Source organism: Capricornis sumatraensis, chromosome 18, assembly GCF_032405125.1.
Source record: "Capricornis sumatraensis isolate serow.1 chromosome 18, serow.2, whole genome shotgun sequence".
NCBI classification, from domain to species: Eukaryota; Metazoa; Chordata; class Mammalia; order Artiodactyla; family Bovidae; genus Capricornis; species Capricornis sumatraensis.
The window spans coordinates 35484317-35501655 of NC_091086.1; the positions used below are offsets into that span (position 1 = coordinate 35484317).

The 17339-nt window shown below is 38.7% G+C and overlaps 1 protein-coding gene across 1 annotated transcript in view; it reads left to right on the plus strand.

Annotated features, from left to right (window-relative positions):
• The window catches only part of EMB (embigin), a 45961-nt gene that overhangs the window by 12461 nt on the left and 16161 nt on the right, over positions 1–17339 (plus strand). The window contains exons 4-5 of the mRNA XM_068990518.1: positions 11121–11307; positions 11547–11635. Of these exons, the coding sequence (XP_068846619.1) occupies positions 11121–11307; positions 11547–11635 (276 nt within the window). The remainder of the gene's footprint in view (positions 1–11120; positions 11308–11546; positions 11636–17339) is intronic.

The window sequence follows — 17339 nt, forward strand, 5'->3', positions numbered from 1 at the left end:
GCATGAAACTAAAAAATGAAAGTGAAGTCGCTCAGTCGTGTCTGACTCTTAGCGACCCCATGGACTGCAGCCTATCAGACTCCTCCATCCAGACTGGGGTGCCATCGCCTTCTCCGGATTTCTATCTTACAGCCCATTAAAAAACAAATCTGATGGTAACTAAGTTGATTTTCTGGTCTACTGTTTCCAGCTTGCCGTCTGAAAAATTCTGCTTATTTTATATCATTAATTTTCTTGGTGTTTTCCAGCATCACTAACAAATTAATATTACTTCTTGAAACATTATACTTTTGTTACTTGGTTTCAAAAAAATAGCTTTTTCTAATTCCTTTTACTCTTACTCTTTCAAGTGGATTTTTTGTTTGGAACCGAGTTTCATAAAAAATACTTTTTGGATCTGACTGACTTTTAACTGAACCTATGGATTATTTTGCTAAGTCACTTCAGTCGTGTCTGACTCTGTGTGACCCCGTAGATGACAGCCCACCAGGCTCCCCCGTTCCTGGGATTCTCCAGGCAAGAACACTGGAGTGGGTTGCCATTTCTTTCTCCAATGCATGAAAGTGAAAAGTGAAAGTGAAGTCGCTCAGTCATGTCCGACTCTTAGCGACCCCATGGACTGCAGCCCATCAGGCTTCTCTGTTCATGGGATTCTCCAGGCAAAAGTACTGGAGTGGGGTGCCATTGCCTTCTCCGATTATTTTGGATTATTATGGATTATTTTGGGGGAGAGAATTAGTATTTTTATAATCCCGCTATGGTTTTTCCAGTAGTCATGTATGGCTGTGAGAGTTGGACTGTGAAAAAAGCTGACCACCAAAGAATTGATGCTTTTGAACTGTGGTGTTGGAGAAGACTCTTGAGAGCTCCTTGTATTGCAAGGAGATCCAACCAGTCCATTCTAAAGGAGATCTGTTCTGGGTGTTCTTTGGAAGGAATGCTGCTAAAGCTGAAACTCCAGTAATTTGGCCACCTCATGCGAAGAGTTGACTCATTGGAAAAGATTCTGATGCTGGAAGGGATTGGGGGCAGGAGGAGAAGGGGACAACAGAGGATGAGATGGCTGGATGGCATCACTGACTCTATGAACGTGAGTTGGGTGAACTCCGGGAGTTGGTGATGGACAGGGAGGCCTGGCGTGCTGTGATTCATGGGGTCACAAAGAGTTGGACATGACTGAGCAACTGAACTGGACTGAACTGAATACTCTATTGTCACCTGTGATTTAGATCTCATTTGACTTGGAGTATCTATTTAGTTAAATTTTTCCATATATATATATATATATATATATATAATTTGTACAGAGATATACACCATGAGTACACGCACACACACACACAAACACACACACACACATACATGTTGCTGCAGTCAAGCTAATTAACATGTCATCTCACATAGTTATCATTTTTTGTGTGTGAAGAATGCACTTGAAATCTACTATCTTAGCATATTTCCAGTGTTCTATACAGAATTATTAATTATAGTCTTTATGCCTATATATTAGGCATAAAGTCTTAGACTCTCTAGTCTTACTCATTCTATGTAACTGCAACCTCATACATACCCCTTTGATCGCCCCATCCCCACCCCTCTTCTGTCCCTAATAACATCAACATTCTGCTCTCTGCTTATTTTAATTTAACTTTCTTTTTAGATTCCACGTATTAGTGAAGGGGCTTCCCTCATAGCTCAATTGGTAAAGAATTTGCTTGCAATGCAGGAGACCCTGGTTTGATTCCTGAGTTGGGAAGATCTGCTCCAGAAGGGAAAGGCTACCCACTCCAATATTCTTAGGCTTCCCTTGTGGCTCAGCAGGTAAAGAATCTGCTTGCAATGCAGGAGACCTGGGTTTGATCCTTGGGTTGGGAAGATTCCTTGGAGAAGGAAAAGCCTACCCACTCCAGTATTCTGGCCTGGAGAATTCCATGGACTGTGTATATGGTCGCAAAGAGTTGGAGATGACTGAGCTACTTTCACTTTCCTATTAGTGAAATCATACAGTATTTTTCTTTCTCTCTCTGGGTTATTTCACTTAGCATAATGTTCTTAATGTACTTACCTCTTTTTAATAAGAGTTTCTATTTTTAAAGCATGTTTGGAAACACTGTCCTATGTGCAAAATTTTAATTTGCTTTTTCCATTTGTTTCTTTTTTTTAATGCAAGAACAAAATAGATTTTTATTTCACATTGTATGATTCCTAAATGAACCCATTAAGGTCTAACTGTTGTCATTTCTCTGAAGGTTGCAAATGGCTTAAAGGTCCACATACTTTTTTTCTCCTTCCAGTTTTATTGAGATATCATTGACATATAGCACTGTTTAAGTTTAAGGTGTACATCATAATATGACTTATATACATCATGAAATTATTACCATATAAGTTTATTGAATATCCACCATCCTATGTAGATAAAAAAATTAAAAGAGAGTTCCCTAGTAGCCTAGTGGTTAGAATTTCAGGCTTTCACTTCTGTGACCCAGATTCAATTGCAGGTTAGAGAACTGAGATCCTGCAAGCCATGTGATATGAGCAAAAAAAGTAAAAGTTTCATTATGATGAGAACTGTTAGGCTTTACTCTCTTAACAACTTTCATATATAACATATAGCAGGTGTTAATCATATTTATCTTGTTGTACAAGATAACATCCCTTTTTGTTGTTGTTGAGTCGCTAAGTTGTGTCCAACTCTTTGCCACCCCGTGGACTGCAGCACACCAGGCTTCCCTGTTGTTCACTATCTCCCAGAGTTTGCCCAAACTCAAGTCCATTGAGTCGGTGATGCCATCCAACCATCTCATCTTCTGTCATCCCCTTCTTCTCTTGCCCTCAATCTTTCCTTGCATGAGAGTCTTTTCCAATGAGTCTGCTCTTCACATCAAATGGCCAGAGTATTGGAGCTTCAGCTCTAGCATCAGTCCTTCCAATGAATATTCAGGGTTGATTTTATTTAGGATTGAATGGTTTGATCTCCTTGCTGTCCCAAGGACTTTCAAGAGTCTTCTCCAGCACCACAATTCAAAAGCATCAATTGTTCAGTGCTCAGTGTTTTTTATGGTTGGAGATCCAACCAGTCCATTCTGAAGATCAGCCCTGGGATTTCTTTGGAGGGAGTGATGCTGAAGCTGAAGCTCCAGTACTTTGGGCACCTCATGAGAAGAGTTGACTCATTGGAAAAGACTCTGATGCTGGGAGGGATTAGGGGCAGGAGGAGAAGGGAACAACCGAGGATGAGATGGCTGGATGGCATCACGGACTCGATGGATGTGAGTCTGAGTGAACTCCGGGAGATGGTGATGGACAGGGAGGCCTGGCGTGCTGTGATTCATGGGGTCACAAAGAGTTGGACACGACTGAGCGACTGAACTGAACTGAACTGAACTTATCTATCTTATAACTGGAAGTTTGTACCTCTTGGCCACCATGCTGTTTCCCTTTCCCAGACCCCCACTTCTGGTAATCACAGGTCTGATACCTTTTTCTATGAGTTTCTTTGTTTTTAAAGTATAACACTACAACACTATTTTAGTTCCCAGTGCATATTACAGTGATTATATATTTCTCTATATTTCAAAATGATCAACACTACAAGTCTCGTTAAGTCTACACCATCTGTAACGGTAAAAAGATCTTACATTATTATTGGCTGTATTCCCTACACTGTATATTTCTCATCTGTGACTTCTGTATTTGTAACAAAGTTTATACCTTCTAATCTCTCTCGCCTATTTCTCTCAACCCTCTACCCACCTCCCCTCTGGCAACCATATGTTTGTTCTCTGTCTCTGTGACTATGTTTCTGGTTGGTTGTGTTTGTTCAGTTGTTCTGCTTTTTATATCCCATATAGAAGTGAAATCATTTAGTAATTTTCTTTCTCTGACATATTTTGGTTTGCATAATACCCTTTAGGTCATTCATGTTGCAAATGGAACAATCTTGTTCTAACTTATTTTGGTTTGCATAATACCCTCTAAGTCATTCATGTTGTTGCAAAATGGCAAGATTTCATTTCTTTATGGCTGAGCAATACTCCTGTATGTGTGTGTGTGTGTACCTTACATCTTCTTTATCAGTCATCTCTTATTGAGCACTTAGGTTGCTTTCATATCTTGACTATTGTAAATAATGCTGCAGTGGCTATAGGGGTACATATGTCTTTTAGAACTAATGCTTCTTTTTTAAAAAAATCAATACCCAGGAATGGAGTTTCTGGATTGTATGGTATTTCTATATTTAATTTTTTGAGAAACCTCCATAGTGTTTTCCATGATGGGTGCACCAATTCACATTTCTGCCAATAGTGCACAAGGGTTCTCTTTTCCCCACATTCTTATCAGTACTTGCTGCTTGTTGTTTTTTGGGTAATAGCCGTTTTGATAGGTGTGATATCTCACTGTGCTGTTGATGTGCATCTCCCTTTATGATTAGTGATGCTGAACATCTCTTCATGTGCATGTTGACCATCCGTATGCCTTTGGAAAAGGTTGAGAAAGGTTCATATACGTTTAAAATTTTAAGACTGTATTGGGACAGAGGTAAATTACTCTATGAATTAAAGAACATTCTTTTAAAAATATAATTCAGAAACTGAGCAAATGAGTATGGTCTGAGAAATGTAGATGTCATGGATTCTTTTATAAAACAGTAAAAGAGCAGAAATGCATTGCACTTGTGGAGTTTTGGGGAAGTTGAAACATTGTCCATTGAGTTAAATAGACAGACTAGTTTTTTGCTAACCAAAAATATTTTCATGTTAGAGATAAAACTTTTTACATGTTTTCAGTGCTTGTGTTTCCTCATGGGAAGGAAATCAGGCTGTAGAAACACTAGCATATATAAAAAGCAGTGAGATAACAGTTAGGGCTTGGAGAGTGAGTTGGCAAGAAGAAAGACTACACTGCAGTTTAAATGGAGGCATTTAGTTGAAAGTATAAATGTTGAAAATATGTTGATCAAGGTAAAATATATTTTCTTTGTAATTTATTTTCTATCTGTATGAGGTGATATATATGCCTTAAACTTCTATGGTAATCATTTCATAATGTACATAAATCAGAACATTATGCTGTAAACTTATTATAGTGTTATATGGCAATTATGTCTCAAACTGGAGAAGAAAAGAATTTTTAATTAAAAATGTTAATCACATCATTCATTTAGTAACACACTGCTGTATTGCTTTGTTGTTGTTTCTCAGTTGTGTCCAACTCTTTGCTACCCCATGGACTGCAGCATGCCAGGCTTCCCTGTCCTTCACTATCTCCTGGAGTTTGCTCAAACTCTTGTCCATTGAGTCAATGATGCCATCCAACCATCTTGTCCTCTGTTTCCCTCTTCTCCTCCTGCCCTAAGTCTTTCCCATCAGCAGTGTCTTTCCCAATGACTTGGTTCTTCCCATCAGGTGGTCAAAGTATTGGAGCTTCAGCTTCAGCATCAGTCCTTTCAATGAATATTGAAGGTTGATTTCTTTTAGGATTGACTGGTTTGATCCTTACTGTCCAAGGGACTCTCAAGAGCCTTCTCCAGCACAATTCAAAAGCATCAGTTCTTCGGTGCTCAGCCTTCTTTATGGTCCAGTTCTCATATCTGTACATGACTACTGGAAAAAACCATAGTTTTGACTATATGGACCTTTGTTGGCAAAGTGATGTCTCTGCTTTTTAATACACTGTCTAGGTTTGTCATAGCTTTTCTTCTGAGGAGCAAGCAGAAGAAATATATTGCTATGATATAGATTTGTTTCATCTTCTATTAATGTTTTCTTTCATTTAAAATCTTGGTTCAGTAGTTTGAAAGTGATGAAGTTATTTCCATTGTTATGAGCATTTCACATCTCTGAGAGCTGGGATATACTATTTATTGGTTATGAGAATCTGGACTCAGCCACACCTAAGTTTGACATTCTCTGCTATTATTATATTTATGCTTAATATATTTATATTATATTTATGCTATTTTGGGCAAGATAGTCAAACTCTGCTTGCTTTAGCTTCCTCATCCATGAAATAGTGAGAGAATAATGGTACCTAACACTGTAGAACTGCTGTGAAGATTAAATGATATAATTAATATATAACTTTTAGCAACATACATGATAACTTTGCTATATCCCCCAGTGGGATAAATGGTGAGAGGAAAGAAGTGGGTAATTATTCAGCAATTACTATATTATATGACTACTACTTTTCTTATGATAGCTCATTTAATCCTTTCTCCTGTCTCATAAAATATATATTGTCCCATTTTATAAATGAGGAAATTGAAGTGTCCAATATACTTTGTTTTGCCCTGTAAGTAACTCTTTACAAGAGCCCCTGACATCAGGCCGCTCTCTTGTGAAATGGGGGAATGATTCATATTCTAACTTCCTGCTGTGTTGGGAGGCTCCAGTTAACCACATCACCAAGAAGAGCATGGTGCCCTGGAACTACCTTCTGGAACATATATCTCTACACTGCTTCCTGCCAGGAGTGATGATGGCACTACATCTCCCTGCCAATTCTCACCAGGGAAGTTTGTCATCACCCTTATTGAGGGGCCACAGATATAATGCAAGAGTCAGATAGCCTTTTCTGTGTTCTCTGACCTTGAGCATCTCTTGCCCTGCAGCAAGGCCCGGCTCTCCTCACTCTGAACAGGGGAACCTGCAGGAGTTCACACTTGGGCTGAGCAGCATTCAGCATTCACCAGGAATAAACTCAACTCAGACATGGGAAAGAGATTCACAGATGTCTACAAAGACTATCCCTAAAGCAGAGTTTTGTCAGATATGAAAGGGTGTTTTGGAGATTTGAGTGATGGTGCATCTCTCTGCCACATGTCCTAGACATTTTGACTTCCTGAGAATTTCTTTACAAACTAAGCTTTCCTTTCAAAAATGGAGGGGAATAAACCAAACCAGTTTGGTCTTCTGAGGAGCCATACAGTACCAGCAAAGGCTGTGACTGCTATGAGCAGAGACTGCAGAGATGCAGACCTTTCCATATGTGTGGAATTGTGTAGTGTTTGTCCTGTGGCTGCCTTATTTCACATGGTGGGCATGGTATCCCTGGAGTTCATCAATGTTGTTGTATATTGCTGAATGAATTACCTTCTTTTTTAAGGCTGAGTGATGTTTCACTGTCTGTATATACCCCATTGTTTTTGTCTGTTCATCATTGGTGGATGGATAGAGTGTTTCTATATCTTGGCTCTTGTGATATGAGGTATCCAAAATAGTCAAATTCAAAGAAGCAAGGGCTTCCCTGGTGGCTCAGATGGTAAAGAATCCACCTGTAATGCAGGAGACCCAGGTTTGAGCCCTAAGTTGAGAAGATCCCCTGGAGAAGAGAATGGCTACCCACCTCCAGATTCTTGCCTGGAGAATTCCATGGACATAGAAACATGGTAGGCTTCAATCCATGGGATCACAAAGAGTCAGACACAAGTGAGTGACTGACACTTTCATGGAAGCAAAGAATATAGTGGTAGTTGCCAGGGGCTAGTGGGAGGGGGAAGTGGGGAGGTATTAGTCAAATGTACTGAGTTTCAGTTATGCAAGATGAGTCAGTTCTACTATACAACAGTGTGCCTACAGATGAGATGGTAGGTCTCATGGTAAGTGTCCCTTCTATGATTAAAAGAAAAAGAATACCCCCCCTTTTTTTTTGGCAGATGAAAGGTATCTAATCAGAGCAGATAAATAATCCAAGTTTTGCTTTAGAAGGACAACTTTGTTGTTATAGAGAAGAAGTAGAAGAAGAGGAACTCTAGTCAAGAGAAGTTAGGAAGTCATTTTTCTGGTCCTGGTGAAAGATAATGAAAGTGTAGGGGAGGAGAAGGTTTTCCTGGACCCTCTTAGGGGGTCCCTGACTAGGTCTGAAAATTAAACTGAAAAAATAGATTAATAGTAGAAAAGCATGAGATTGATTTAATGTAAGGTTTATGTGACACACATCCTTCATAAGGAAATGAAGACCCAAGGAAACAGTTAAATCTGCAAATTTTTATGCTAGGCTTGATGAAAAGTGAATAGTTGTAGGAGAATATGATAGAGAGTATGAGATACATGTAATAAACTGGGAGAAATTTAGAAAATCCTGTTGCTAGAATTCTTCTATGTGTCCCTTTGTCTTTGGAGATAAAGATGCTCCTTTCCCCCAGGTACAGAGAGGGCACCTCTGCATCGGGGTTTTATGAGCTGTTTGAAGAGAGGTGGGCAAGGGGAATGCCAGTGACCTTCCTGCTTCTGCTGTTTTCACAAACTCCTTCAGCTTAAGATAGTTAGTATACCAAGGTGCCATATTTTGGGGGTAGCATGTTCTCAATCTCATCAAAGCCCCTAAGTAAGGGGGGTTAGAGACAACTGGGCAAATCTGACATTTCAGAGAGAAAAATCAGCTGAATTCTGCTGGATGTGATTTTCTTAGAGGTCAGGAGAAGAGAAGGCTAATGCATCTCCCTTGGCCCTTTTGAGTTTGAAGAACATTCGGGATATCTAGATTTAGATGCTCAGTAGACAGCTGGAGCTGTGGGCCTGGAGGTCAGGAAGAAAGTCTTGAATGGAGCCAACAGTTTTACAAATAAAGGATGTTAGAAATAATAGTTGAGTCCAACATGGGAAGGTCAAATTGAAAAGTAAAAAGACTAGAGACCAATATTTAGGGGTGGTTGGAAGAATTAATGTACACATTAATTAATGTACACATTTTTACAATGTTAGGATTGTGAAACAGGAACAAAGTTAAGGGAATTTCAGGTTTCCCAGGTGGCTCAGTGGTAAAGTATCCTCCTGCCAATACAGGAGACACTGGTTCAATCCCTGGGTCAGAAAGATCCCATGGAGAAGGAAATAGCAACTCATTCCAGTATTCTTGCCTGGAGAATCCCATGGACCAAGGAGCCTGGTGGGCTACAGACCATGAGGTCCCAAAGAGTTGGACATGACTTAGCTACTGAGCACACAGAGGGAATTTTGAGAAGTGGGCTTCCCTGGTGATTCAGATGGTAAAGAATCCACCTGCAATGTGGGAGACTTGGTTTCGATCCCTGAGTTGGGAAGATCCCCTGGAGGAGGGCATGGCAGTCCACTCCAGTATTCTTGCTTGGAGAATCCCCATGGACAGAGGAGCCTGGTGGGCTACAGTCCAAAGGGTCACAAAGAGCTGGATATGACTGAGAGATTAAGCACATAGAGGTAGTCTCTGGCAACATCTGATATTTCAAAGACATCAGACAAAACATGAGCTTGGAAAAGAAGTCATCAGGTTAAATAGGCCATTTTTAACCCAAGAGAAAGCACTTTCTGTAATGTGGTAAGATAGAATATTCTGTATTGAAATGAGGGTGTGGGTGAAGACAGAGACTCTTAGGAAGAAGTAGATTTCTTTGACAGCAGGACTAAGATTTATAGCTGTCCTAGAGCGAGGAAAATTTACAGAAAACAGAAGCTCAGGACCAAATACATCAGATCCAGAAACATTTTCTCCTGTTACTAGTACCTAGTATAATTTGTGCATGTACATCTGCTGAAACGTATAAATCCCTTCAGTTTTACCTGACTCATATTTTTTTCTCCTGTATAACTGAATTTTGTTAAGATCTTTCTATACCTAGGAGTTTTGTTTTGTTTTGCTTTTTGGGCATAAAATTCAATTCAGCAGTTTTAGGATTACATGGGTAGTCATTTCAAGCATGTGCTCGCTCGCAAAGCACTTCACACTAGCTGTACTTCACTGTTTGAAAAACTTTGCACCTAGCCCTTACTTAAGGAAGCATTTTTGTAAAGTTTTAAATGTAATTAAGAGTGATGTTTTGCTGTTTTAAATTCAGTTTTTTTCTTTCTACATTATGGCTATGCATTATGCTTTTAATGATACTATACTATTGAACATGAGATGGAAAAACGTGTTTCTATAAAGCAATGTCCTCTCCCAAACCCAGCCCTTTCCTTCCCAGTAGAAGTAAGCATCACTGTTCTGATTTTTGTATAGTCTTTTCTTTGCTTTTTAAAATTGTTTTATCACTTAGGTGTACATCCCTAAATATTATAATTTATTTTACTTTTTAAAAAAATGCATGTTTTAAAATGTTTTCCTATTCTCTGTATTTCCAAAAAACTAGCAATTGGATTGAGAGACTTAGTTTTAGGGCTCCCTTCCACTTTACTTTTTTTTTGGACAAACTTAATTCATAGGTAGTACGATGTTCTTCCTCAGCAGACACACAATTCTGTTTTTAAGATGATTATAGCAGTTGATGCAAAATGCCTGTTCCTATGATTTCTGCATTTATTCATTGGAATTCTATAAAGAGAAAGTTATCCTTCTTTATTATTTGGTTACCAGTGGTACAATTAGTATAGAAAGAGCAGTGTGCCTACTTGATTTTTTTTTTAATTTACCACTGTTCAAAATTTAAAATAAGTTGGCACACTTATATATTTATATATATATAAAAGTTATATATATATATTTATATATATATAAATGTTTACATCTTCCTTTTTATATATAGATATATCACCTAATGGCTTTGTACTGGTATTTCAAATGCAGTGAAAACTCAGAATTGCAGGATGTTTATTTAAATTCTTATGTTTCACAACTGCATCTTTATCCCATTCTTACAAGTTCTTAAGGATTTAAGAAAGCTGGGAGTGAGAGAATTAGTATATCATACAAAGTATATTCACAAAGCATTCTTGTAGTAACTACCAGCAACATGATTAGTAAAAGGAATTGAAACAGTCACTCCTTTCTGTCCCCACTAGTTTTTGCTTTTACAGTTTACTGTTTCTACCCCATCAAGAACATATGGCACTTCTTTAAATAGAACTCCTCCCCCTATATCCTTGTCAGCTAGCAAGAGTTTGAGTAGATTAAGATCTTAGAATTAGGCTTTTGTGATTCTATTACTGTTGCAACAAACCTTTTTTTTTCAGCTATGCCTATGAAAGAAAATAATAAAGGGAACCAAATCTGTGTTGACAGAGGAATAATGCTTCAAAGGAATGTTACATTAGGTAACTGTAGATGTAGCACTATTGTTGATTATTAAAATTTTTTGTATGTTGAATTTTCCCTAAATGTAACTTTTACATCCTTTTTTGTTTGTTTTATTTTGTGGCTAGTAGAACGCTCCAATGTGCCAGTAGAAAAAAATATCACTTTAGAAAGACCTTCTAATGTAGAACTCACATGCCAATTCACACCATCTGGAAATCTGAATTCAGTAAATGTGACTTGGAAAAAAGGTGATAAACTACTTGAGGATAATTATCTCGTCAATGCAACGGGAAGTATCCTGTATACCCAATATAGGTGAGTATATAAAATTTTAACCCGTGTGGCTAGATGAAATCAGTTAAATTCTAGATATTTTTGCTGACTGAGCATTCTTTCCTTTGCTGTCACGTGAATGTTATGCTAATACTCTAATTTGCACATTTACAGAATTGTTTCTTTTTTAAAATCTTGATTAAAATGGCTGAGTCTTTTTGTTTTCATTAAGAAGCATTTTTGAGAACTAAGCCTGTATTAATAACATAAATTATCTTTAGGGTCGCCGTCATTAACAGCAAACAGATGGGAAGCTATTCTTGTTTCTTTGGCGAGAAAAAGCAACAAAGGGGCACATTTAATTTGAAAGGTCAGTACTAATCATTTATAGAGTAATAACTTTAAGTAATCTAGCATTATACTCGGAGAATTCTGAATCCTCACATTTTAAAATGATTATTACAATACTAAGAAAGTCATCATATACTTTCCGTGGGGTTATAAGTGGTGATGTTGAAAATGGAGTTTCCCAGTGCCTTCCCAGTTGAAAATAACAGGTTTTAGTTTGAAAGACTAGGCTGCCAGGTTATTTCTACATTTCTCATAGCACTGTTTGAATTTATTTATTTAGTTAGCTCTCTAAACTCAGAGCTTTCATAATATTCTTCTGGGTGTCTGAGTTATTGAACTCCTAACCTGTGAGATTACGCTTTTGTTGTTCTGTATCAGTGGCTCTAGGACTTGAGATTTTCAGTTCAGTTCAGTTCAGTCGCTCAGTTGTGTCCGACTCTTTGCGACCCCATGAATCGTAGCACGCCAGGCCTCCATGTCCATCACCATCTCCCAGAGTTCACTCAGACTCACGTCCATCGAGTCAGTGATGCCATCCAGCCATCTCATCCTCTGTTGTCCCCTTCTCCTCCTGCCCCCAATCCCTCCCAGCATCAGAGTCTTTTCCAATGAGTCAACTCTTCGCATGAGGTGGCCAAAGTACTGGAGCTTCAGCTTTAACATCATTCCTTCCAAAGAAATCCCAGGGCTGATCTCCTTCAGAATGGACTGGTTGGATCTCCTTGCAGTCCAAGAGACCCTCAAGAGTCTTCTCCAACACCACAGATCAAAAGCATCAATTCTTCAGCACTCAGCCTTCTTCACAGTCCAACTCTCACATCCATACATGACTACTGGAAAAACCATAGCCTTGACTAGACGGACCTTAGTCGGCAAAGTAATGTCTCTGCTTTTGAATATGCTATCTAGGTTGGTCATAACTTTTCTTCCAAGGAGTAAGCATCTTTTAATTTCATGGCTGCAGTCACCATCTGCGGTGATTTTGGAGCCCAAAAAGATAAAGTCTGACACTGTTTCCACTGTTTGCTCATCTATTTCCCATGAAGTGATGGGACAGGATGCCATGATCTTCGTTTTCTGAATGTTGAGCTTTAAGCCAACTTTTTCACTCTCCTCTTTCACTTTCATCAAGAGGCTTTTTAGTTCCTCTTCACTTTCTGCCATAAGGGTGGTGTCATCTACAGATCTGAGGTTATTGATATTTCTCCCAGCATTCTTGATTCCAGCTTGTGTTTCTTCCAGTCCAGCATTTCTCATGATGTCCTCTGCATATCAGTTAAATAAGCAGGGTGACAATATACAGCCTTGACGTACTCCTTTTTCTATTTGGAACCAGTCTGTTGTTCTATGTCCAGCTCTAACTGTTGCTTCCTGACCTGCACACAGATTTCTCAAGAGGCAGGTCTGGTGGTCTGATATTCCCATCTCTTTCAGAATTTTCCACAGTTGATTGTGATCCACACAGTCAAAGGCTTTGGCATAGTCAATAAAGCAGAAATAGATGTTTTTCTGGAACTGTCTTGCTTTTTTCATGATCCAGCAGATGTTGGCAATTTGATCTCTGGTTCCTCTGCCTTTTCTAAAACCAGCTTGAACATCAGGAAGTTCATGATTCACATATTGCTGAAGCCTGGCTTGGAGAATTTTGAGCATTACTTTACTAGCATGTGAGATGAGTGCAATTGTGTGGTAGTTTGAGCATTCTTTGGCCTTGCCTTTCTTTGGGATTGGAATGAAAACTGACCTTTTCCAGTCCTGCGGCCACTGCTGAGTTTTCCAAATTTGTTGGCATTTTGAGTGAAGCACTTAAAGGTAATATGGGGATGCATAAAGGTTGCCTGGTTTTGTTTTAATCAAATAAGGCCAAACCCTAGAGTGTAATCCACAGCTCTCCTCCATGGGAAAAAAAAAGTCAAAGTATTTTACTCTTACCACCATTAAACCAAACTTTAAAGGTCTTAATCTCATAATATAGACTAGTTGTTCAAATTGGGTAATTATCTTCACAAAAAAAATCATATTTTGTGATATTAACAGCTTAGTGTATATCACTGTCCCTGATGGTAATTGGGAAATGCAGTCTGTTGCCATGTTTTGGGCTTTGTTTCATGTTAATTTCCCAGGGCACACGAGAAATTGTGTTTTTTGCATTTCCTAAAGATTGTGAAATCTGGCTAGCTGCTCTGACAAAATATACTGTCCCCAGAGTCCCATCAATAGCAGGATGGCCTGCTCCATCATTGCCATGATTTCAGATCATTCCCTCATTCATGCCTCCCTGTAGTCCCTCTGCACGCAGACTCATTTACTTCAGGTGGTTTTGTATATGTTCCTACTGAATAAATATAATAAATCCTGTATTTATGCACTTTGATCTTTGCAAAGGCAGAATCTGTTATCATCTTTTGATTATTTTGATCATGGATGTTCTCTTTTAACCATCTTTCCTCCATTTGCCTAATTTAACCTAGTGAATGTTAGAAACGTCGTATAAATTTCCTTCCCTTATTTCTTTTCTTCCCTTCTCTTTTCCTTTCTTTCCCCAGTCTTTTTCTCTGCCCCCTGCAACCATTCTAATGAGCTAACAGATACTTAACATGTGGACACACACACAACCCTAGTAAACAATTTATTGTGTCTCCTTTAAACGCATAAAGATAGGCTAGAGGTCTTGAGGAAATGCCTGTCAAATCTTGAGGCTCAAAGTGCCTCCAGGAGATTCAACTTAAAAAATTGCTTTTTCTCTTCCTCTAAATAGTACTGTTTTCTAGAAGTATGTATTGTCATACCTGTTCAAAGTTTAAATGTTAAATTCATTTTTTCTTATTAGTACTCATAATAAATTACATTACTACTTGGAACTGATCATTCTGGCCTCTAATGTGAAAAGAAGCATTTTCATTTTCAATGTACCAAGTTTTTGGGACTTCCCTGGTGGCTCAGACAGTAAAGACTATGCCTGCAATACAGAAGACCCTGGTTTGATCCCAGGGTTAGGAAGATCCCCTGGAGAAGAGAATGGCTACCCACTCCAGTATTCTTGCGTGGAGAATTCCACACACAGAGGAGCCTGGTAGGCTACAGTCCATGGGGTAGCAAAGAGTCAGACACGACTGAGTGACCAACACTTTAATAAAGTTAATGCCAGTCTTAAAGAAGGCCTCTTAATTTATATCTATTTTGAGTAACTAGGTTGATGCTGGCTTTTGTTAGAAGCACCTACACAAGGTCTTGGTTTGAAATCAAGTGCTTGAGGAATACAAAGAGCCACTGAATACCTACTTTTTTGCTTTTGATAGTTTTCTTGAAACAATTTATTTTCAGTTTATTAGTTTTAAATGCCCACTTAACAGTGTAACTTTTAAGTGTGTCCTATATCTTAAAGATTTTATATAATTAATAATTTGGGCCCTTCCAGATTCTTGCTGATAAAATAATTCTGTTTATTTAAGGTGACTATTACTTGGAGGAATTATTCGAGCATAATTTAATAGCATTTGCAGAATAATTCATATTATAGTTGTTTAGATCTTGTGAGACTTCTAGACTAGTGTATATTTTTACAAATACCCTGTATTTCTGTTTTTCCATGTGGATTGCTTATGACTTTTCCTAAGAAAGGTTATCTTTTCAATTGAGTGTAGATGAAAAGCCCGTTTTATCTTCTATTTGAGCTTATTTTATCCTCTAATTGAGCACCCCTCCCCAAATTCTGCTATTGACTACATGAGTCAACTGGAGTGCGTGCGCCTGAGACCTCCAAACAGTTTATCAGCAAAGTCCCTTTTTCTCCTTTTATGGGAATTGGTTGATTTATTACTGTTGTTTTTCAGTCAGTAAATCGTGTCCAACTCTTTGTGACCCCACAGACTACAGGACATCAGGCTCCTTTGTCCTCCACTGTCTCCTGGAGTTTGGTCAAATTCATGTACATTGAGTTGGTGATGCCATCTCACCATCTCACCTTCCGCTGCTTCCTTCTCCTTTTGCCTTCAGTCTTTCTAAGCATCAAGGTATTTTCCAATTCAAATTAGTAATTTCTGCTAAGTCCCACTTGACTTCAGACTCCAGGATGTCAGGCTCTAGGTGAGTGACTATACCTTCCTGGTTATCTGGGTCATTAAGACCTTATCTGTATAGTTCTTTTGTGTATTCTTGCCACCTGTTCTTAATCTTTTTTGCTTTGTTAGGTTCTTACTGTTTCTGTCCTTTATCATGCCCATCCTTGGATGAAATATTCCCTTGAGATCTCTGTGCTCTTGAAGAGAGATCTCCCATCTTTCCCATTCTACTGTTTTCCTCTGTTTCTTTGCATTGTTCGTTTAAGAAGCCCTTCTTAATTTTCCTTGCTTTTCTTTGGAACTCTGCATTCAGATGGATATATCTTTGACCTTATTCCTTTGCCTTTCACTTCTCTTCTTTCCTCAGTTATTTGTCAGGCCTCCTCAGACAGCCATTTTGCCTTTTTGCATTTCTTTTTCTTTGGGATGGTTTTGGTCACTGCCTCCTGTACAGTGTTAAAACCTCCATCCATAGTTCTTCAGGCTCTCTGTCTACCAGATCTAATCCCTTGAACCTATTTGTCACCTCCACTGTATAGTCATCAGTTCAGTTCAGTTCAGTTGCTCAGTCGTGTCCGACTCTTTGCGACCCCATGAATCACAGCACGCCAGGCCTCCCTGTCCATCACCAACTCCCGGAGTTCACTCAGACTCGTGTCTGTCGAGTCAGTGATGCCATCCAGCCATCTCATCCTCTGTCGTCCCCTTCTTCTCCTGCCCCCAATCCCTCCCAGCATCAAAGGGATTTGATTTAGCTCATCCCTGAATGGCCTAGTGTTTTTCCCTACTTTCTTCAATTTAAGCCTGAATTTTTCAATAAGGAGCTCATGATCTGAGCCACAGTCAGCTCCAAGTCTTGTTTTTACTAACTCTATAGATCTTCTCCATCTTTGACTATACTACAAGATTTTAAAAAACCTGAACATCCCTGATGAGTATGTTGTGAAAAAAACCTGCTGACTTTGTGTGTTTGTCTGTTGGTGACAGTACAGGGAGAAAGCAAAGGTCACACCTGAAGCTTGCAACTGCTAATATGTCAGTGATTACCTTTCACCAACTGCTAATATGTCAGTGATTACCTTGCAAATGCTAATATGTCAATGATGGTCTACCATGTTTTTCAGTAGAAGGTGAAATATTCTAAAGTGGATACTGAAAGTTTCTATAATAACAATCAGTGTTAAAATCTCTTAGTACCAAGATGCAGAAAATTTGTTGGTAAAGAATAAGTAATAGGACAATGAACTTAGAAGACACAGTGACATTTTGATAGTACCAAGAAACCTCTCTTCTCCCAGCCATCTGTCCTCACCTGGGAGCATCCAACAAGTCAAAGTAGGGAAGAACAGAATACTAGAAACAGTTGGAACTTCAGCTTCAAAGGGTACTGATAGAAGTGTATAGTGTATTAATAGAAAGCTAGTTAGCTGGCTTTGACTACATGGGAGAATCTTTTTCTAATTCAATAACACCTAAACATCCTTGAGCCAAAAGTGACACAGGCTGCTGTTTTATAGTTCACAAATATGCAAATAGAAATCTCTAAGCTTACAACTCCATAGGGCTTTCACTTCCACTAAGTAGTTCCTAGACCTTACCTTCCTTGACACGTCTGAATCAGCACATTTACTGTCTTAAAATTTGAATGCTTTCAACCCAAAG